Genomic DNA, 21,683 nt, shown 5'->3' on the forward strand with positions numbered 1-21,683 from the left:
CAATTTCGATCAGACTTGGAAAGACTTTCTCACTCTCCTCTCAGGGCTTCTGTAAAAATCCAAATGAGCTGACCGCCCAATCATTTTTGCTTGTCTTGCAGGAGCTAAATGACATTAAAGGCTAGATGCTGAATATTATGTAACAGGGCCATGTGACACTGTGTGGGACCTGTTTACGAGAGAGAGAGAGAGAGAGAGAGAGAGAGAGGCTGTGTGTCAAAGTGGGAGAGAAAGAATCAGCAGGCTTTGAGTGGGAGGACTGAAGAAATGTCGATCTGAAATGTTCCACAGATGATTTTTCCCATTAAAAAAAAGACGAGCCTGGCATGAACTAGCATTTACTGATCATTTCAATTGGCTGTCAAATCTCTCCGTGTTCAGGACTTCATTCATTTACAAAGCACATAGAATCTGGAGAAGTTAAAAGTTGACAGTACCGAGTTAAGACTTTTCCGTAATGAGAAGATATGGCATAGGTTTGTTATGAATCAATTTTCAATATCAGCTGTAATGGAGAGATTTCATGACAGGGGTGCACAGACTGGGAACAGCAGACATCAGCATGTCATGACAGAGACTCTGCAATGAAGTGGGCTGCAGACTGCTTCGGGCTGGTATCTCAGTCATTATGGTCCATCAGTTGGCCAATATGCACAATATGCGGTAGTTAACAGCCTCCCATTGTCCCGAATGGAATGTCTAACACTGGGACCTTTTATACGAGTTCAGCATGAACGCCTTCCTGCCCTGTCCACATGCTGCATAGGGCCAATGTTTCGCAGCATTTACCTGCCAACCAGACGGAACCAAGGGAAGCGGTCATAAAAGGGGTCCCCTCCGGTCATCACATTTTCACCGTCTTCAGCGGTATTGTTGGGCACATCAGCAGCGCGATCGTACATCTCTCTCATCAGCTCCAGCCTCTGCCTGCAAGAAGCGGCAAACAGTCGCCACATTAAGTCACTGAGCTAAGACGAGGCCCGGCATGGAGTGAATGAGAAATGTTCCAGTGAATACTGTGATATTACTGATTACTGAATCAATATTTTTGTTCAATTATTTTTTTTAAATGTTGTTTTTACTGTTTTCTTTACATTATCATATTTTACGATGACAGTATATCCGCAGTATTTTTGAATCAGACTTTTAAAAACATTCATGTAAAGTTCATGTAACCTTAGTTTTTCCAATGTCCAATAGTGGGTGGCTCCATTTTTCTGATCCTGCACCTCCACTGCCACAATGGTGCGTGGGAAGTGTCGCTTCTCTCTGTCCTTGGTAGCCTCTGGGGGCAACAGGTCTGGAGGAAGCGGGGAGTAGAGTGTGTCTGTGAGCAGCACAAACTGGAACTGGACCTGCAGGGGCACAGCACAAGCATTGGTGAGTTCAGAGAGACGTGTTATAACATCCATCCGTGGATCTACTGTAAGTTGAAATGATAACATGTTGCACCTTCTTCTTGAGCTCCACGCTGATGGCATTGGCCTCCTTAAGGAAGATGGCATTGCCCCATAACAGGTCACGGAGAGAGGTAAACTGGTAGCACCGCCACTTACGAAAGCTCCACACAGCCAGCTCCGTTTCCCTCTCTGTCCATTGCACTGTGGGACAAAATAAAAGGACAAAACACAATCTTTTGGTGAGGATTTGCTTACTACCAACATAGATATGTGCACGTGTCCAGTCCTTTGCACTACCTTCCTCCTCTGGCTCGTCGTCTTCATCAAGGGTTTCTGGGTAGTAACTGTCCACTTGCTTCTGAAGAGCCTCCAGCTTGCTCTCATAATCCTAGACAATTAAGTAATGAAGACCCATGTCAAAGAAGACATTTAGGAACAGAAGTCAGTGAGTAAACTGTTCGGTATATTGGCATAACTGTTGAAACAAAAAGTCATTGAACAATACTAATGTTGTTGTATGTATAACATGGAAAAAATACCTTGAGGCTTGTTTTCATTGTAGGAAGTTTTGTTTTATAATGTTTACCTTTTTCTAACCTCGACTACTTAAATAAACACCTTTAGATAGTGCACACAAAGCTGCTCATCACTGTACCAGTCTTTGCTGCTCCAGAATGATGTTGGCTTCCTCTCTTTCTTTGCGATACTGGTCCTCCAACTCCTGCAATCTGAAGACAAAAAAGGCGTTTGTTTCAAAGGAAACACTGCTCTGATGTTGCTGGAGCAGAATGCCATTTACTGTGCTCTGTGCTGCAAGGTTTCAGTGTCACCTGTAGTCGTCCGTATCTGTTCCCGTCTACAATACGCTGGTGAGACTCTATCTGCTACCTACACAGGCTTTCTTCACAAATTCAGGTATGAATGAATAAATAAAAGGCTCACTGTTTCCCCCCAAAGTACCTCTGCTCCATTTCCTGTTTCATGTCAATGCCCTGTTTGTCCAGCAGCTCCCTCTGGGCGAAGGCCCAGTCCACAGGCTCAGCAGGGGTTTCTGCACACGGCGTCCTCTCCCTCTCGGCCCTGGCCTGCACAGGGTGGTTGAACCGGAACACGTGGCTCTTCCCCAGGATGATGCGATTTCCTTTACGTGAATTAGAAGTCAAAATGGCACACACGGAGAGCATACCACACACGTGTTTCTAATAGGTGCCCATGCATGAGAGGTGAGTTTTAGTTGTTGTGGATTTTTGTTCTTTTTACTTGGTTGATATTCTTTACTGTTTATTACTTATTTATAATACTTGCTTGCTGCTCTTGTTTTTTTGTTTTTTACCATGTACCTTGTTTGCACTGTCCACTTTGCTGCTGTGATCCTGTAAACTTCCCCACTGCGGGACTAATAAAGGATTATCTTATCTCATCTTAAAGTCACAGAGAGCTTACTGACCTGATATGAGGACAGTGGGCTCTGTCACTCTCTTTCCGTTGACGTAAGTCTCAGCTCCTTCACACGGCTCCAGGACAACTACTAATTACGAACAGAGAGGGCAATATGAGGCTTCACTTCCTGTCTGTCAATATCAAACTGTGACGTACACGACTAAAAGCACACGGAGCAAGATAAAGGTCGCTCACTTTCTCTCGTAGGGCCAGTAGAACTGGTGAAGGTGCAGTGCTCATCCTTGATGAAGTGGCCGCTGAGGACTATATCCTGACGACTGCTGGCGTCTACACGACCTACCCTAAAAAAGAACAAGTGACCATATGATGTCAGAGCAAGTTAATCCATTCCTGATTCAATATGACAACTGAAAATGCAAGAAGCACTTGAGTAAAGATTGTTAAATGTCTGACAACATCTAACCTGGTGATGCCGTCTTTAATGTAGTAGAGCAGGCACTCGGACATCAGAGGGTCCTCGTTGAGATTCACCAGATGAGGTGTCTAACGCAGAAAAAGGAATCATTTACTAACCATATGTTATTTACAATATAACATATGCATACACTGCACACCAGAGAGCTGAAAAAATAAATCAGGTATAGTTAAAGACATGCAGTCAAATTCACTCCCCACAGCTTCACCGCATGAGTCTCAGTCTGAAAGTCTGATGTTTTAGGGCTGCAGGAAAACAAAACACTACCCCCCCCCCCCCCCCCCCCCCCCCCCCCCCCCACACACACACACACACACCCCACCCCCCATCCTGCCATGTTTACAGCCATTGCTGCCTTCGGCATTGCGAGGGAGTGTTTGAAGTGACTTATGCAGAAGATTTCAGATAAGACTTGAATGAAAAAGTGTTGAAGTGAGGCTTCAGAGCACTCAAGAGAGGGAGGCAGCTTTAAACACTTCACAGCTACAAACCTCGTTGGGGGAAAACAGCCCGACTGTGTCGATAAACACAGGCTGGGGCTTTCTAGGGCTATCGGAGGGCTTTGGGGTAAATAAACAAGCATTTCAGTGAATAATATAAATGGTAAGTGTTAGATCACAGAGGAGAGTTTTGCAGACGCCTCATGTCTCCTTACCTTCTTGGGAGAGAACACGCCGACCGTCCCGCCATCTTCTCGCATTGCTACACCCATTTCTGCCAGCAAGGCCTCTCTGTGGACGAATGCAAGACTCAGTGAACCAAGCGGCTGCAGGATTTGTCGTATTTCAAGATGCCTCACACAACAATACAGTTTACATGCTGGTCAAATGCAAAGCTCATTTTTCTGTACAAGTGCATACTGCACAAACGACCGCATCGTTTCTGATTTGCTGAATACTCAATAAGTAGCAACAACCTCAGGTCAAGAGGAAACACTATACATGCTATAAAGCTGCTCTTCTTCATAAGTTACAGAGTCATTTTAAGAGGAACACATTTTATCGACAAGAAAAACAGGATTATTGACGATGTTATAAAACATATTATACTCTATATTAACTTGTCTTTTTAAACAGTTTTCTGTTATAAGCTTGTTGTGTCCGTGTGCATGAATTGTTGTCTTTTTTCACAATTTATTTGTCTTTTCGAAGAGAAAAACTGAATCCCAAGAAGGATTTTTACTTATAAAATAAAGTAAATAAAAATGTACATTATATATATATATATATATATATATATGTACATTATATATATATATATATATATATATATATATATATAATATACATTTTGGTATATCTCACCTTTCCATTCTAATGGCTTCCGTTCGGCGAAGTTTCTCTTCCCAAGTCTCATTGAGTTCAGCAATGATTTTCTCGGTTTCCTAACATTTGAAAAGACAGGGGTGATTAATACACGTCTAGTGTTTTATATTTTCGTTTTGCCAACAAATCCCATGAAAAGACCAAACAATTAATTGACGCACTGACAATTATTGTGTGCTATATTCAAAGGCCGATATGTCTTCTTCCTCTGTGCCTCAAAGCTCCATTGTTGTCCAAAAACTATTAAAAACACATCAATGAGCCACTGGTTAAGATGAACGTGGGCACTGTAGTTAACTTTTGAGCAATGCATGGTTCTGCCGGGCATAAATACTCAATCTAGCACCAGATCCATGACTGAAAATAGTCCTCAACAAAATCACAATTTACTCCTGTTTGAGTAACTTTGAAAACTGCAGTGTGCGACTGTTTTTTATATTTCTCCCGTCATCCCTCTAAATACTCAAAGATTTATCATTTAAGTAGGAATTAATGGGCCAAACAGACCTTACTGATAAACAGCTTAATGCATTGTTAGTTTTGGTCCACTCATGAGATCTGCCAGCAATAGCAATAATATAGAATATTGCCAGCCTTACACTTGGACGAGGTTATGAGTAAAATGCTTAGAGAGCACACTGAAGACTTATCTGCATACGATGATGAACAATATGGAGCTTTGGGAATATCCAGTATGTACACGCAGTACATTTACACTGTGTCAATGCAGAGTGTGGGTCTACAGATGGACAGAACAGCATTTCCACCAGCGCTCACCTTCAGCCTCTCGATGGCCTCTTCGCTGCCCGGGCTGAACATGATGCGGTCATGAAGACTGGCGATGGATCCGGCGCGGCTGGACAAGACTGAGAGAGACGGAGAGGGACTCATCCCCGTCATGGCATTCGTCACTGTGGAGAAATCATCTCTTTGATTCACAGCTTGGCCTTTATTGTTATTGTTCTTGTGATCGGAAAGGTCTGTCGGGGGTAGGGGGGGCGCGGGGGGGAGGGGGGGGGGGGGTGTACGGGAAGTGGGGTCGGGGTAATCGATAACGGGGGAATAAAGAAATGGAGAAATGCAAACAGATAAGGAAGAGAAGAGAAGGGAGAATAGAAAAAGAAAGAAGATATGTGGCTTGAAACAAATCTAATTCACAGAGAGAAATGTTATCTTCGAGTATACAAGCGAGGGCAGCAGCAGCAGAAAGCCACGCGCAGAAAAGAGCAACTTAAAGGATGCAACAGGGAGGCCATCCAGCCATGACCAAAGAAAATGCAGCTATGATACAAAAACTTCAAGCAGTGCGTCATATGCAGGAACATTCACAAACAAGAAAACCTGTTTTTTAAGTTGCCATATATTTATATCGTTCGTCCGCCATTTCAGAAATAAACCCGAGTATGAGATAGAGGTGCTATTGCTCATTCCCAATCAACGAAAACTAAATGAGTCATCATGTATGGACAATTAAATATATCATAAGCTCATTTGTGCAGAAACTTAATGACTCATTTGTAATAGGTTCATGTTTTTTCTGCAGAGAAAATTGGGAAGCTTGAACTCTCAATTAGGATTCTTACCTAAAAGCAGCAAGATGCATCTGATGCTCAGTGCGCTTCTCTAACGTTAGAAACGTCAAACAAAGGACTGAAAGCAGAAATCCATTTCTGTAGTTCCTAAATCACATTTTCAGTGTTTTATCCTGGGATTTTGAAGGCCTGTGATAGAGTCGACGAAATAAAATAATATCAACTCTGCAGCTGCTGCTATAGCAACCACAGAGCAATAAGTCTATCACACACATCCATCTGGACAGGCTGTCGGCCGCCAAGATGGATTTCATAATATTGCCCTCGCAGTGCAGTTAATGAAGTCATGTGTTATAGAAAGACTCATAAAATGATACGACTTCCTTAAAGTTGCAATATTATGGAAGTGATGACACTCTCTGTGGCTGAAGGCTGACTCATCACATATGGCTGCCAACAGGGGGCGATAGAGCCCCCCTACCATGGGAAGGGGAGGCTGCAGTTTCTACATGAGGGAAATCGTAGATAGGGAGGAAACATAACTCATTATGATCTATAATCATATTGTGAGGCTCTGCTTTGTTGCTTCATGAACAATTAAGCTTTTTCCCGCCAATGCTACAGCTACGAAGCCATCCAGAGATCTCTGCAGCACCATGACACGGCACATTCGGCCCATTAGGAGCTGAAGATTAGAGCCAAAATGACAAAGCTTGAAAAATCACCCTAAGACTGCAGGCTGCTTGTATTGCGTTAGCATTTGTATTTCAGTGCGAGTGGCCTAAAACATTCTGATCAATGCTTTGTGATATTGCGGTGCTGCAAAGAACACAGAAAAAAAGCTACTTTTTGCTGTCACTTTAAGTGCCGGTGATGCTAAGCTGCCACAAGAGCAAAAACAATAGCCAGTAAACACACATTTCAAACCCTCTATGTCAGCACCAGACCCTCGAAATGCTGGGAGAAGAGAAGAGAAGAGAAAGAGTGACAGAGAGACAGAGAAGGAGACAGCGTAACACCTTAAGATAACAATGTTCATGGACCGAAATCTGGGAATAAAAATTATTTTGTGACAAAGTTGGGGATGTACGGAAGCCCTGAGAGCCAAGTAAGTGAACAGTTTTTCCAGGTGATTGTATTTGTCAGGTTTGTTGTTGTGATACTTATTTTGGCCACAAGAAGTGGAAGCGCACCACTACCCCATGTTCTGATTAGGACTAAAAGCATTTGTGTTTTCTTCCAGGAGAATTTTAATTTCACCATGTACTCTAAACACAAGGTACATATTTTATGTGTCAGCAAGTTATGTATGTTCAAGTTCACCTGTTTCACAGATCAAAACAATATAAGGAACTTAAACATCAACTTAAACATATTTGTTTCTCACTTGCTTCTCGGGGCTTCTGTAAAGATGTGTAGAGCAGAATTCACATCCCTTTTAGTCAGTGAAGAAGCAGACACGTCACATTCACTTCTTGTGTTATTTGAACAAAATAGCTTGATCTTACATTTTTAATTATCAGACCCTCTGTGCCAAGTAAATGCCCACAATTGTAAACTCAACACCCGCTGTTTGTAACGGACGTTCATTACTCTTACATGCTAATGTTAGCTAGCTTGACGTGCTAGCTCCAGTAGCCAATGCTTGAAACCCCGCCCACACAATTTCCCACCCTGCCTGTTTTTCTGCCACATCATGGGAGTAAACTGCACTGCAACTGCAGTCTAAAGAGAATCAGTCGCTGTTCATCTCCATTCACGTCGTCTTCCCATTGATTTTTCTGCACTGGCTCTTAATATATTTCATGTTATTTCGACAGTGTATCATTGAGAAAAGTGTGCACACTCACAAAAAGGATGTAAAACCATTTTAAAAAATGTTTGAAATTAAAATCCAGAGATGGCACTAATGCTCACATCAACCAAACAAATGGTCCCTTACTGTCAATGATGTCCCCCAGGCCCTGGGAGAAGAGGAGGTCTTTCAGACGGGACACCTCCTCCTTCAGCTCGCGCACCAATCGGTTGTTGGGATCCTCGTTGATCACAGCGTTGCAGCGGATCTGTTTGGCGCGGTCTGCGTACCTGCGGACATGAGGGCGGGATCATTGAGCATGCGACACAGGTGAGGGAGGAGACAAATTCGCAGGATTCTGCAGTTTGGCACTGCAGCTGCAACTCATGAAGGGTGAAGTGTGAAAGTGATGCAAGCCACTGAGGGAAAACGTGTATTACGTAACACTTTGCTTTGGACTCAATGACATCGGTGTCCCTGAGCGGCTGTGTGGGAGGGAAAAAAGCCGCAGCAGAAGATGCGTTCTCTACCTGAGTGTGCTGAGGGTTTCGTCGTAGTTGATGTCAGCTGGACTCAGGGCCGCAACCATCGCAGTACGAGAATTCCCCCCTGACAGAATGAAGGCAAACCCTTTAGTTTCAGTTTGTCATGGTCTAATGGATCACTGGGAGCACCGAAATATTGTGCTCATACCCAAATTTTCTCTCAGTAACCAGGTCAAAACCGAATCTCTGTAGGGGATGAAGTTTTCCACCTTCTTCTTCTTTTTATTCTGTGTGTCAAATTAAAACACCACATTCAAAACCAATGTATTTATTGGCATTTGGGTTAAGAAAAACAAATGAATAACAATTTTTTTAAGTTAAACAAATTACCTTATTTGAGCCAGAGTCCTGAAAGGAAGTAGACAGTAAAATTGATTTGTGTATCCTTGATAACATCTGCTTTGTCTCTCAATATACATCATGCAGATATAATACATACCAGCACCACTTCTGCCAAAGCAGAGATGACTTTCCCCAGTGTAGTCAGAGATTTGTTGATATTTGCTCCTTCCTGCGATAGAGCAAGAAGCAGACGATGATATTAACAAGTAAACACAGTGATTCACTGTTTTAATATTGACATATATTGTAGGCATATTCAGAGAGGAAATGTGTTTTATATCTGTGTTTTAATATCAGAAATGCATTAGTAGGAAACACTTCACCTTAAGCCTGGTCCCTTTGGCTCCAGTAGCGTCGGCCCTCTCACTGCCGGCCAAATCCACCAAACTTATCTTACTGACCTGCAACAGAACGTCCAATAAACGGACTCCGTTATTTAAACTACACAAACAGAAACAAGCCCTAAAGCTATTCATCGTTATTCAGGAGACGGGTCTCATTAAAAACACATCTGCGCAACGTCACCTTATAATTACAGTACGACCTTCAAGCAATCATTGATTTCCCATTCACGACAAGATTTAAATCAGCGTCATCAATCAGCTCATTGATAAGCAGTGGCAGCAGCTCAATGTTAAATAAATGCAGTCGGGATGGGATAGAACCCGACCTTCTCAGAGGTGTTATCAGTCTCGGCGTCGTGGCGCTTCTGAGTGAATATGATGTTGAAGACGGCATGTGAGCGGCTGCTCGTCTCGTTCATGTTGGTGGCGGCCACAGTCCTGTGGACACAACGGAGACACTTTCATCAGCTGTTTGCTCCACAATAAGCAAAATATTAGTCCTGATATTTCTACTGTAGGTCTGACACACTAAATGAACTGAATTTGAATTGAAATAGATAGAACGTAATAATCCGCTGAACCTTAATATACATTAAAAAGAGCTTTAGTTTTTGACCTCCAGTGAAGGGCCGGAATGCACAAACAGCTCCATCACCTGGCCTTGTTGCCCGAGTCCATCAGGTCCTGGATGTCGTTGTAGGCGGTGACAGCCAGCTTGGACAGGTCCTCCACATAAGGGCCCATCAGAGGATGCTCTCGAACGCGCAGGTTCCCTTTGTTCTTGGGGTTCAGTAAATCTCGCACACGTTCACAGTAGATTTCCATGTAGCTGACCTGTTCAGAATCATTATATTAGCTCAGCACAGAGAGCAGACCTCTATTTGTATCAACTGCATTAGGTGTTTGTGTCAACATGCCCGGGGACTGCAGATGGAAATAAGCTCGTACAGTAAATGTATTCTGCTTGTGTGAGATCAATGATGAATAAATGTAATAAACAGGAGGAGCCCATGACAGAGAGAATCTGATGCTTACCTCCACAGAATAAGACATGCTGTTGCCTGCATTGTCATTGAACTTTGTGAAAAGATCTTCACACAGCTGGAGGAAGACAAATATGAACGTTATGGTCACAAGCGAGACATTCAAACTCATCTCTCCTTTGATTTATCATCACCACTGGTCCAGTAATCACAGCAAGTCTGTACCAGAGGAATGATCCCTTGTTGATCCTCGACATCCTGTTTCCCCATCATGGTGTAGGACTTGCCAGAGCCCGTCTGGCCGTAAGCGAAGATGCAGACGTTGTATCCCTCGAAGGCGTGCAGCAACATTTCCTCTCCGATGTCTTTGTACACTTGCACCTGAGAGGCAAAATTGATGTCCTCTGGCTGCGGACAGAGATCAATAATCAGCCACTTAAATCTTAAACTTTCTCGTAAACCTGACAAACGATAAAGTTAGGGCTGGGGCGATAATTCAATGTGATCGTTGATCATCTTTCAGTGGAATCGTATCGTGATGAAATCATATGTCAAGTACGTTGTGTAACCCGTTAATAAAAAGCACACTAACTCAAATTACAAATCTGTTAAATCAAACAAATGTGTTAATCTGACCGAACTGTATTTGTGTGCATTCATGTAAGCCAGGGGTCTCAAACTCCCGGCCCGTGGGCCGAATCCGGCCCGCCACGTCATTTTATGTGGCCCGCGAATCCGCCAGCACAAAAAAAAGAAGAAAAAAAAAAATATCTTTTTTTTTTCTTCTTTTTTTTAAAAGTTAGACTTGATAATAAAAATATCCCCATCGTCGAAATTATGAGATAGAAAGTCGAAGTTATGAGATAGAAAGTCATAACTATGATAGAAAGTCATAATTCTGAGATAGAAAGTCAAAATTATGATAGAAAGTCATAATGATGAGATACTTAAACACAGAAGCAGCTCTTTGGCTGGTTACTGTACATTTGAAATGGAAATGTATTGTGAGTACATTGAAGACTACTTTAAACGCGGCTTTAAAACACATGAAATACTTCACGTGGGATTGTGCAAACGCACCCTTGAAAGGATTTTAAGCATTGAACAAAGTTATTGTAATAACTTGTTTGATATTTGTCTTTGATATTTTCTTTAATAGTTTGATCTTTGATAGAGTAATGTGGGTTTCTTAACCCTAAATTAAAAGGATTTAAATTATAATAACAGAAATGTGCTTAAATATATGTTTACATTTATATAACTACATGTACAATATTTTTACACTTGAAGAAACAATAATCAAATGCAGAGACAGTTATTTACCAATATGTTAGGAGTAGTTACATTTACACAGTCTTACATTTACAACCGGTCCTTTGAGGCTGACCGTGATGCTGATGTGGCCCGGAGTGAAAATGAGTTTGAGACTCCTGGTGTAAACAGTCGATGAAATATTTATTTTCTCTATAATGTCACTGACTGTAATGTTCAATTTACACAAAAGTTCTGAATAAAGTGATAAGATACTGAGTAAGTTTGTCAGGTATTTAATTCACAGGAATATACAAGGCTTTAGCATGTGCTTATTTCATATTATTTACGACCAGAAAATGTGCTATATATATATTGTAATCCAGATATCAAATCTATTAGATTGCGGCCATAAAGGCCAGCCCTAAATAAAGCGATCCACAGTGATGCACATGTGTGTCTTTGTTGGGGTGTCAGTACAACATCCACGCTGTGGGGGTGCAGAGAGACTTACCGAGGTGTGGGACCAGTAGGAGTAATCAAAGTTGAAGCTCTTGTTGTCTTTGGCCTGCTTGGGGTTGGCGATGGCTGAAAGACAGGACAAGGAACACGAGTCAGAGAGCCGCCCACGTGAAACCGTATCTGCGCCGTGTCGTGTTGTGCTGATAGAACTGGGAAGGCCCGGGTCGCCTCCTCTTTCTGAACCAACAGTCACAGGTAGTGTTTGGGCCTCTGCACTGCAGCAAAGCATCAGACACACGGGGACAAGAAACCGGCTGGCAGCTTCTGGAAGATGAACACTGAATGCTGGGACAACATTTTCCCCTCCTGCATTGACTGAAACTCAGACATCGTGTTATTGCAAAATGTCATTTCAAGCTAACCACAGTCTCTTTGCCCACTCACAAAACACACAAACACCTCCGAAGTTGAAGACAGTTATTTTATGTATGACAACTTTTCTGAAAATGTACTTTTAATCTCATCAAATATGTGCCAATCTGCATACATTTCCATGATGAATCTCCAGCACTGCTGCTTCACGGCCCTGCTGGAGGCTCTGTGAGGCTGCAACACGAATTACACACCAAAACACAAAGTTGTCAGGTTAAAAAAAAGAAACTATTTTGCTCTGCCCTAGTGCCCTCTACAAATCCCTCCCCTCCGGAAGGACATTCCAGAGTTTCAGGTGAAGGACAATGTCGCTGCAGGAGGAACACATATCCTGAGGCTGTTCCACACTTAAACTCAGACGCACAAGCATCTTTAGTCGTAGAACAACATTTTAAAAATAGAGAGGTAGCGGCACAAAGGAACACGCAGTATAAAACAAATGAACTGAGGAACAATCCCATCAACTGTGCTGACATGGCAATTAAATATTGGATTTTATTCTTACTTGCCTGACGGCGGTGCCAGATTAAAAGGCCACGTTGTTACCTAGCAGTGGCCATCTTAGGACAGCTCACACTCAGCTCGTCAGACTCGGCTCATCTTTCAACAGCGTCGCCGTGAAACCACCGTCAGCCTCAGCTGCACTTCATCAGGATCTCACTTCATCTTTGTCAGCCTTCTGACCTCAGTGGATCTCACCATATTCATTTATTCCAGACTGACGGATGATCTAATTTAAAGTATTTGTATTGTAAGTCACAGGTTTGTCCGTTTAGCACAAATCAAAATGAAACAAATTCAAATTGACATCTTTCTACTCAATAACCTTTTCCCTTATTCATCAATTACTTACAATTATAATCAATATTATTATGATTTAAATGTCATATTCTGGTCTGGTAGGGGCAATGATGACTACCAACGATATGTAGGCACTCACTCACTCACATCCTTTTCTGGTTTACTTCATCTGTTCCTTGTTACTATGTTATCCCATGTATTCTGCTGTTATGAAGGTTATGCATCGTCATGAATCAGACAAAACAATGCCTGAAATGTCTGAAAGTGAACACATTGATGATTTATATTTCATAACTTCTTTCTTGTCCATATGTTTCACTTCTGGAATGATGCATTTGATCTGACAACAGAGCCAGAAGCAGTATAATACTCGCAAAAAAACAACATGCAGCAATGAGAGTTCTGCAGAAAGACGCTTTCAGAAACAAATAAAGCCGTGATATTCATGATTTAGAGACATTTTACAAATACAGTCTTAAAAGGCAAAATATCAGATACATAAATGCTAATTGCTTGTTTTTTTCCCAAAATAATCTGTCAAACTCAATCAAATATTGAACTTAATACCACAGTCCGTGGTATCGTGCTCTCACAAGAACAATATATCTGGTGTGGTCTCTATGAAACTGCTTCCTCTCTGCTCCCGGAGCTCCAGACACCATTTTCTCTGCTAATGCATGTGGTCGATAAGAGAGGACAAGAGTGGACGCACGTTTACTTCCTTTCTACACTGCTACTGGGTTCCCAGCCATGATATATGGGCCAGTGGGGCTGACGTGGGCTTCCGGTTTCAGGCCCGTGACACAGACATGAGGCCTGATTTACCGGGCTTGGCGTGACCACGTTCCCTGGAAGACTTATCTGAATTCAGCGCTTAACCGTCGTCATGAAATCAAAGAGGTTTGCTGCTAACCGCAGCCACAGAATCCATTTCATGAATTAGCCAGAAATGTTTTCCGTACTGCTCATTTCCTCCGCTGTGCACTGTCCCCTTTCACAAACCGTCCTCTACAATAACGACATCAGAGACATCATGACATCACCAGATATTCCGGTTAGACCGAAATATCCACTTACAATTGGAGGGACAGCTGGCATGAATCAAGCGATGGCGATCGATCCCTCCACTCATCACATTTGTGTTTCAGTGATACTGTTGAGTTCAGCCTTATTACCTGTTCCAGTAGAGCCAGACTGCTCACGTGTTCTGGAAGTAGCAGTTGTTTGAATCTTACAATAAAAAGTCGACTTGAATAAAACAGTACTTAACAGAGGCTTTGCACACGTCCTAACGAACCACTTTCCTAAGAAAACGCAGACTCTGTGCAGTAAACACTGAAATAAAGGGTGTCAGCGTGTCACACTGCACCTTGCTTACAATAACATGTATCTCGAATCATCAACCAGTCGGTTTGCAGTTTACTTCCAAGTCTTTACAAGATGTCATCACTTTAGCATTTTACCCTATTCTTGAGTTAAGATCAAAAAAGTATTTTGTGATCACCACCTTCTAATTAGTTCATCCTTGAGTCCAAGAGGGCGTTTCCGATAAATGAATTCCTCAAAGGCGTTGCTGAGATATCGTGTTGACGGGAATGGACCGGATGGACGTACTGGTTTGGGCCGTGATTTCACAGCAAGAGACACTTCATATACTGCATTTCTGATATGCAAACGTCCTCCCATCATTGATGAAAAACACGTTTGTGAAAAGCCTCTACAGACGTATTTATCTAATACAGCCTGGCGATCAATGCAGGTCCCGGAAGGTCTCAGGCTGCATCGTGGTGAAAACAGGAAAGAAACACACTGGTGTTCCTGGTTAATAATGCCGACATTGTTTTAGGAAAAGTGGGTTCTATAGCAGAAGAAAGACATAAAATAAACCAAAATAAATCTGATTTACCCAGATGCAGAGCCTCTGCAGTCCAACTCTTTGTTTACTCATCTCATCTCGCTCTCCGATGACATAATCACTTTAGGGAGGCAGTGATGGGCAGAATATGTGAGCGTTAGAGTGAGACGTGGGGCCGGGCTGCCTGTTTAATTGCCCCCGGTAGCTTTGGTGACGTTCTCAGCGGTCACAGCTTGCGTGTCAGAGCGATCTCCACCTGAAGCCAGTTTTAGCAGCACGCTGAGCACGTCTCCCCCCTTCATCATGCTCCCCTTTACGACCCGTCTTCTCTGTTTATGACGGAAACGCTTTTTAATCACGAGGTGTTGAGTTTATAGACGACGGCGGGTCTGGAAGTCATGTCATGGGGGGGGGGGACGTAATTAGAAGCGATACAACAGCAAGTCATTTCTCTTCCAGCGGTGTGCTCACAGACAGGAGGAGGTCAGGAGTCTGTGCACGTACCCACAGTGTGTCCAATTTTATCAGCGTCGTGCTCTTCTACTGGTGGGTTGAGGTGGACACGACTGCCATTCACACTTATTACGTTCTCTCTTTCGAAGATGTGATTTGTGCTTTGATACGTAGCAACAATTCATAAAAGCTGGATGTAATTTCCTTGAAGAGACAACCTCCCAAAATCAGATTTTAAAGCTTCAAATATGATCCATTCAAAACTTCCATCCACCTCCAGACCATTTGAAACAATTGGGGGGGGGGGGGGATATATTTTGCTTTAAATTTACTTTAAATTATTTGATGATCAAACTGTGTGTTCTACATGGCAATGCAACAATTGTGCAACTTTTTTCAGACTGATCACTTTTGTGAGAGTTAAACATTTTACTGTAAATACTTTCAAATGCAAATACATTTTCAAGATCGATATGTTTCTTTGAAGATACTGTAGGTTTGTTCTGACATCACATCAGGGATTTTAATTCCCCAAAACAATGTTTTGGATTTTGAAAATAAATATACATTGTATATGTTGATGTAACCCTAGTTGAAAAGAGTGTGCACAATATTTGTATATACATATATATATATATATTAGTTCAAGTTGAAGTACTTTACTCATGTCATGTCATGTGCACAACAATTACAGAGAAGCAATGGCTGGCAATGACAATCTTAGATCTCAGGCTCCCTCCAACAAATGCTCATTAAATATATATGTATATATATATATATATATATATATATATATATATATATATATATATATATATAAGACTTAAAAATAGTGCATAAGTTAAAACATAGGGATAAAATATACACAAATCAAATATAAAATGAATTAATATCAATTTTTGGTTGACAGGTCTGCAGTAATTGCCATGATTTAACAGGAATATAAGGTAAATGTGTTTTTGCAATGAGAAGTAATCAATATATACACAGAGATGTAAACAGGTTGTAAAACAGTAAGTCTTGTGTATATACGAGCAGTATTTTGTAAAACTACACCACTGCTCATCTTTATCTCTGTCAGTGATGCCCACATGTCTGCTCTGGTTTCATTTGAGTTGTTATGAAGCATATTTTCAGCATCCTATCATAGCCCATTCCATGTTTGTCCTCCTAATTGTGAGTGAGTGATGCTGGTCAGACCATCATGGGTGACCTGCCCCAGTCAATAGGGAGGAAATGTGGCTGCGTCAGCAGGTCTGGCTGAGGGGATGTGAACCCACTGACAGGGACTGGAGGAGAGCCACGTAGATGCTACTATTTTCAGCAGCAGCAGCAGCACGAGCTGTATGTGCTCCGCTGTCTGCCGCTTTATGTTGGACTTCTATCCAAGTTTATAAAAACTAAGACACCCAAAATTAGCATTATGGAGCCGTAAACATGATGCTAATGAAGTACTCAAAATTCAAAAAAGCAACATGAATCTGCGTCTACATTCAAACACAGAACATACCACACTAAAAGACATTTGCAAGAGTTCTTATGTACAGATATTCTGCATCCACTATTAGTGAAATGTCCGACAAGTTTAGAGGTTTTTTGCTGCAACATAGATGTCAGTCTATCCGCCAAGTATATGCAGCCAGCAGTCCTGTAGAGAGAGGCCTACTTTCCCTTCAGCTCTGTCCCCTGCATCTTAATGAAGGCCGGTGTGGGAGGCAAAGATCTCTCAAACAACAAGATTACCGCCATTCTCCTACTTTGTGGGAACTGGGGTATTGACCCACTCATGAGTGTCAGAGAGCACAAAGCAGAGCGGCGCACACACAGAAAAGAAAGCCACTCCTTCTTCTTCTTCCTTTCCTCTGCCCAGACTACAGAAAAGACAAGCGGGCATTTATCCCCTCCAGACACTGCAACCAACGGGCTTTTTCATGACATCGGCCTGCTCACGTCCTCCAGTCCACAACCAGGGCCATTGACTCGGTTTGGAGGAGACATGCCGTCTCAATGAGAGCGGCTTTGTGTTGTGTGTGGGTCTGAGCAGCAAGATGTTTTCTAGACCTGTTGACATTATTGATAAAGTCTCATTTATGTGATTTCATTGATTATACAGAATCGTCACTTAGGCCTCTCTAAAAATCTGAATACAGACGTACTTAATGTCTTTAAGGTGATCAGTGTTGGGCGCTTCCTTATTGGTCAAAATGTCCACTGCAACATGTACATGACACTGCAATTCACCGGCTTGTAGAAGTGATCTATAGTGTACTGTGGGGAATCAAGCCCACAGGGTAACTGAATGGTGGATGCAGGTCTGAGGAAATCGTTTGCACAGTCTTGTGGTGCTTATATTAGACATTATAACAATTTCAGATTTTACTGTAATTTATAAATAAATAAAACCTACATTCCTGAAAAACAAAAGCCCAATATTTCTCTATATTTATATCTTGTTGAATGAGCCACAGTAAGTTTGTACTGCAGAGCTACTGTGGTGTGTTCTCTCAGGAGGTCTCCAAACAAACACAGTTCAGGAATACGTTGGTGAATCAGCAGGAGCCGACCAAATTAGAATTAAGTGAAGAACAAGCGAACACCATACTGATTATCATGGTAACATGCTTCATTAAAAACAACGGATCCACTTTGTGTGATGAGAAAAATTCTAATTCACAGATTAAGCCAAGGACATTTCAGTCGTATCCACACGGCAAATACATCGAAGTTTACGCTGCTGACAGCAAAATACTCGTCCACTTCTGTGGAGACAGAAGAAGGAGCTCTGTGCCAACAAAATGTAGTCGCCCTCACGCTGGGAGATCCTGGAGGGACCTCATAAGAACCCATGTTTTGAGATTTCCTTTTAAAGATTATAAGTGTTTAATCTAACAGGGAACTACATCACAAAACGCAACAAATCGCACAGTTAAAAACAAGTCGGCCCAAAAAAGCCACCCAGCTTGTTGTTTAGTCACCCATGACATGGGGGGGGGGGGGGGGAATGGCTAAATTAGGACAAACGGTAAATATTTCAGGAAGCCTCATCCATTATTGACCAATGGCTTTACCTTCCTAAGCAGACTACATATCGAGTATCTTTCCAGTCTCCTCACTCTGCACCGGAATGCAGGTGCTCTATACATACTTAAAGAATACAACAAATGGCTGGAAAAACAAATACAGTAGGTTTTGGCAGGAAACCTTACTGTAGCTATCGGCAGGTACACAAATGTTTGTATGGGGTATTTAATGTTGACAAAATCATTTGTTTTCTTTGAGAAATGTATCTACTATTATACGTTAAATAGTTGCATTAGGGGCAGATTTGAATGGAAAGACGAACATTGAAAATGTTGAATGAGGAGCCATTTTTGAACGTGGCTTAATCTGGCCACATGTACACATAACAGGCCTTGCCCTAAATAAATATCAGGTCAAATAAGCAGGAGATTATGTCACCTCGAGCACGATGCTCAATCGACTTCCTGACGCGGTGATTACATTTACATCACTGCTCTCCTAAGATAGACAATCTCAACAAGGTTGACATTTTCTCCGTAGATGAATAAAAATACTTTGCGTCTTCAATATTCTTCTCATGAAATTCAAGCTGATTCTAAATACATTTCCTGCTCATATCACATGTTTTGGTGCAGGCCTGCTTGTTCACATGAGATTTGCACAGTCACTCCTGGTACTGTGCAATCTATTCATCTTTCCAGTAAACCCCTTGGACAGGGGCTTCAGGGGTCACGGTCAGCAATCACTCTGAAAAGCCTGAACCTGCGCCTTCTGGTCGAAAAAAAGGATTTCCCAGCTCAAAGCTTACATCTAGCTGGGTGCCTTGAATAAAAACAATCACAAGTACACATAACACACATGCTGTAGGTGAATGTTAGGCTTTTCTTACTGGTGGTGTTTCCAGACATCTGAATGATGCATTTGCTGTCTTTTCCGATCTCCCTTGAGTTGAAGGGGCGGACACGCACCGCCACCTTCACAGAGGCCCCTGCCATGACGCTGTCTTCCTAGCACCTTGGGGTGCCTTCTTTAGTGGCCAGGTGTAGGGCCCGCAGGTCTGTAGAAGGGAGCACAAAGTGAATCTTGATCAATACAATTCTTAGTTTTATCAATTGATGTGCACAGGACATGCTGCAACAGACATATGTCACCTTTTTTGTCACGAAACTGAGGTGTATTTTTTATTTCTTTTACAATTGTGTTCAAAGTTGTGAGGACAGAACATGAGACCTTATGGTTGACGTGACGAGCACAATTGAAGAGGGCAGGGCTGTGTGGCTGTAACATGAAAAGACCACGCATGGTCAGCTACAGCCAAGGGAGACGGATAATAAAGCTAGCAGTAACAAAAGAAGTGCAGCAGCAGCAGCTAAATGTCAGGCTATTTCTCCCGATGACAATGGCTCCGAAAACCAGCCACAAATCCAGCGTCTGGCTCCGATCGGCGGCTCGGTCTCATGAACAACTCGTCCCCTAAAAGACGAATTACCAACATGCAATCACTGTGGGAGTTGAGCATGTGGTGTCATCGCGCGTGTATCAGGAGCAACCGTGACTCATCATCCTCTGTGGCGATCAAATTACAATCATTTAATGTGTTCATCAATAAGCTTTAACAGTGAGCAACAGGATACAAGCAGCTTTCACCGTCTAACTGTGAATATCATAAAGCCATCATCATTTATAGCTGTCAAATATATTATTTATTAATAAGGCAAAAATGTCACTGCTGTAACTTAATTTATGCCCCGGATGTGGGATAATGTTGGATGTTGCATTAATATTCAGAGTATGTCTCTATGTGCTTTGTGACTCAGATGTTAGTCATCATAATTGAGTGTTGTAAATTTGCTGTGTCACTCTGCTTCCTGGTACACCCTCTCCAGCTGGCCCCTAAACAGACTCATTAGTGAAATATATGCAGGTTAACATTGCTGCTATGGGAAAACAGTATTTGGGTTTTTAAGGCCAACCCGCACCGTATACTGAAGACTAACTGAGTGATTAAAAAAGGAATAATAGAAACGATTCCACATCAAATTCCATGTTGTTTTGATGTCTGACATGAAGGGATGAAGATCCACACGCTTAACGCATGTCTTATGTTCCCCCACTGTCACAGACTATGTGTTGTATAGAAACTAATTTCTGTTGATTTAAATCTGCAACACCCATGTTCATAATATTCTACAGATGCTCAGACCAATCAGCTGATGATGCAGCTCAGCTGGGCGGCCACCATTTTCCCGGCGACAAAGGCTAATGTAATAAACCATGCTGGTGTGTGTTTGACCATGACGACAGTTTGATACATTTTTTCCTTATCCCTCATAAAAACATATTTCATTGACAGTGTTTTAGCATGACAGTGAGGCCATACACCTCAGGTCAACGCTAGCTTAATAAGACTCGTATTTCGTTGGGCTAAAACTGCTAATTCGTCTCTGTGAAATACTTTCTTTAAAAACATTTCTTACGTCATTTTGAGAGCTTATAGGTTACAAGCTAACAGCACTGAAATCAGCAGGTGTCGTCTGCCAGCGACACACTGAATTGTACCTTTCGCCCAATGACGGGGCGTTTATTCCCGTCGTCCTGCTCACGGAATTAAAACACATTTTATTCAACAACATAAGCTATAATATATCATGGTGTGCTGTGTTACAGAGGTGCGTTAATGTCATGCTGTCTCTATAGTATCTGTCCGACAGTGACAGCCTCTTCAATGGCCGCACCCTATGCTCATCTCCTCCCAGGAGATTCAACACCAAGTAAATAAAGGATGTCTCGTTGAAACTGCGTTACAGGCGGAATAATGGACACATTTTTAAAAAAAGGTTACCTTACCTCCGCAGTGCTAATAGCGACGTGCTCCCGTGTCGAGACCGTGTTTGTCGTGCCCGTCTGTTTTATTATCCAGCTCCGTATCTACTTCCACCTCCTCTGGTCTCCTCCAGGTCTGGTACTGCCTCTTGCTAACAGCCGCCCCGCTCCATGAACACGGGAAGGGCTGAGGTTACCGCCGACCCACCGCCTCTCTCTCTCTCTTTGCCCTGCCCTGCCCTGCCAGTGGGGTGGAAAAGGAAGGGGACACCGGTCGGTTGCTCGGCCGTTTTTTCGCACTCCAAAGCGGTCAAAATGTCCCTATTGTCTCTGCCTGTCTTTGGTAAGGATGCTCGAGCTCCACTGAGCCAGTGACATCACCGCCGAGGGAGGTAACAGCATCAATGCAGTAGTGGGAGGAGAGAGGGAGAGAGAGAGGAGAG

General features: G+C 42.5%; 1 protein-coding gene across 1 annotated transcript in view; it reads right to left on the reverse strand.

Moving 5' to 3' along the window:
• The window catches only part of kif1aa (kinesin family member 1Aa), a 36,343-nt gene extending 14,987 nt beyond the window's left edge, over positions 1-21,356 (reverse strand). The window contains exons 1-25 of the mRNA XM_079267648.1: positions 21,265-21,356; positions 19,307-19,474; positions 11,908-11,981; positions 10,368-10,550; positions 10,195-10,260; positions 9,815-9,993; positions 9,486-9,597; positions 9,139-9,216; positions 8,919-8,984; positions 8,804-8,821; positions 8,622-8,700; positions 8,459-8,537; positions 8,076-8,218; positions 5,379-5,512; positions 4,581-4,660; positions 3,932-4,007; positions 3,265-3,344; positions 3,036-3,142; positions 2,848-2,928; positions 2,361-2,541; positions 2,056-2,128; positions 1,698-1,788; positions 1,453-1,601; positions 1,177-1,355; positions 790-927 (exon numbers count right to left, since the gene is read on the reverse strand). Of these exons, the coding sequence (XP_079123774.1) occupies positions 790-927; positions 1,177-1,355; positions 1,453-1,601; positions 1,698-1,788; positions 2,056-2,128; positions 2,361-2,541; positions 2,848-2,928; positions 3,036-3,142; positions 3,265-3,344; positions 3,932-4,007; positions 4,581-4,660; positions 5,379-5,512; positions 8,076-8,218; positions 8,459-8,537; positions 8,622-8,700; positions 8,804-8,821; positions 8,919-8,984; positions 9,139-9,216; positions 9,486-9,597; positions 9,815-9,993; positions 10,195-10,260; positions 10,368-10,550; positions 11,908-11,981; positions 19,307-19,412 (2,552 nt within the window). The 5' untranslated portion in view covers positions 19,413-19,474; positions 21,265-21,356. The remainder of the gene's footprint in view (positions 1-789; positions 928-1,176; positions 1,356-1,452; positions 1,602-1,697; positions 1,789-2,055; positions 2,129-2,360; positions 2,542-2,847; positions 2,929-3,035; positions 3,143-3,264; positions 3,345-3,931; positions 4,008-4,580; positions 4,661-5,378; positions 5,513-8,075; positions 8,219-8,458; positions 8,538-8,621; positions 8,701-8,803; positions 8,822-8,918; positions 8,985-9,138; positions 9,217-9,485; positions 9,598-9,814; positions 9,994-10,194; positions 10,261-10,367; positions 10,551-11,907; positions 11,982-19,306; positions 19,475-21,264) is intronic.
• Positions 21,357-21,683: the final 327 nt, after the last annotated feature.

Source organism: Melanostigma gelatinosum (genome assembly GCF_949748355.1).
Source record: "Melanostigma gelatinosum genome assembly, chromosome: 4".
In the NCBI taxonomy this organism is placed as follows: Eukaryota; Metazoa; Chordata; class Actinopteri; order Perciformes; family Zoarcidae; genus Melanostigma; species Melanostigma gelatinosum.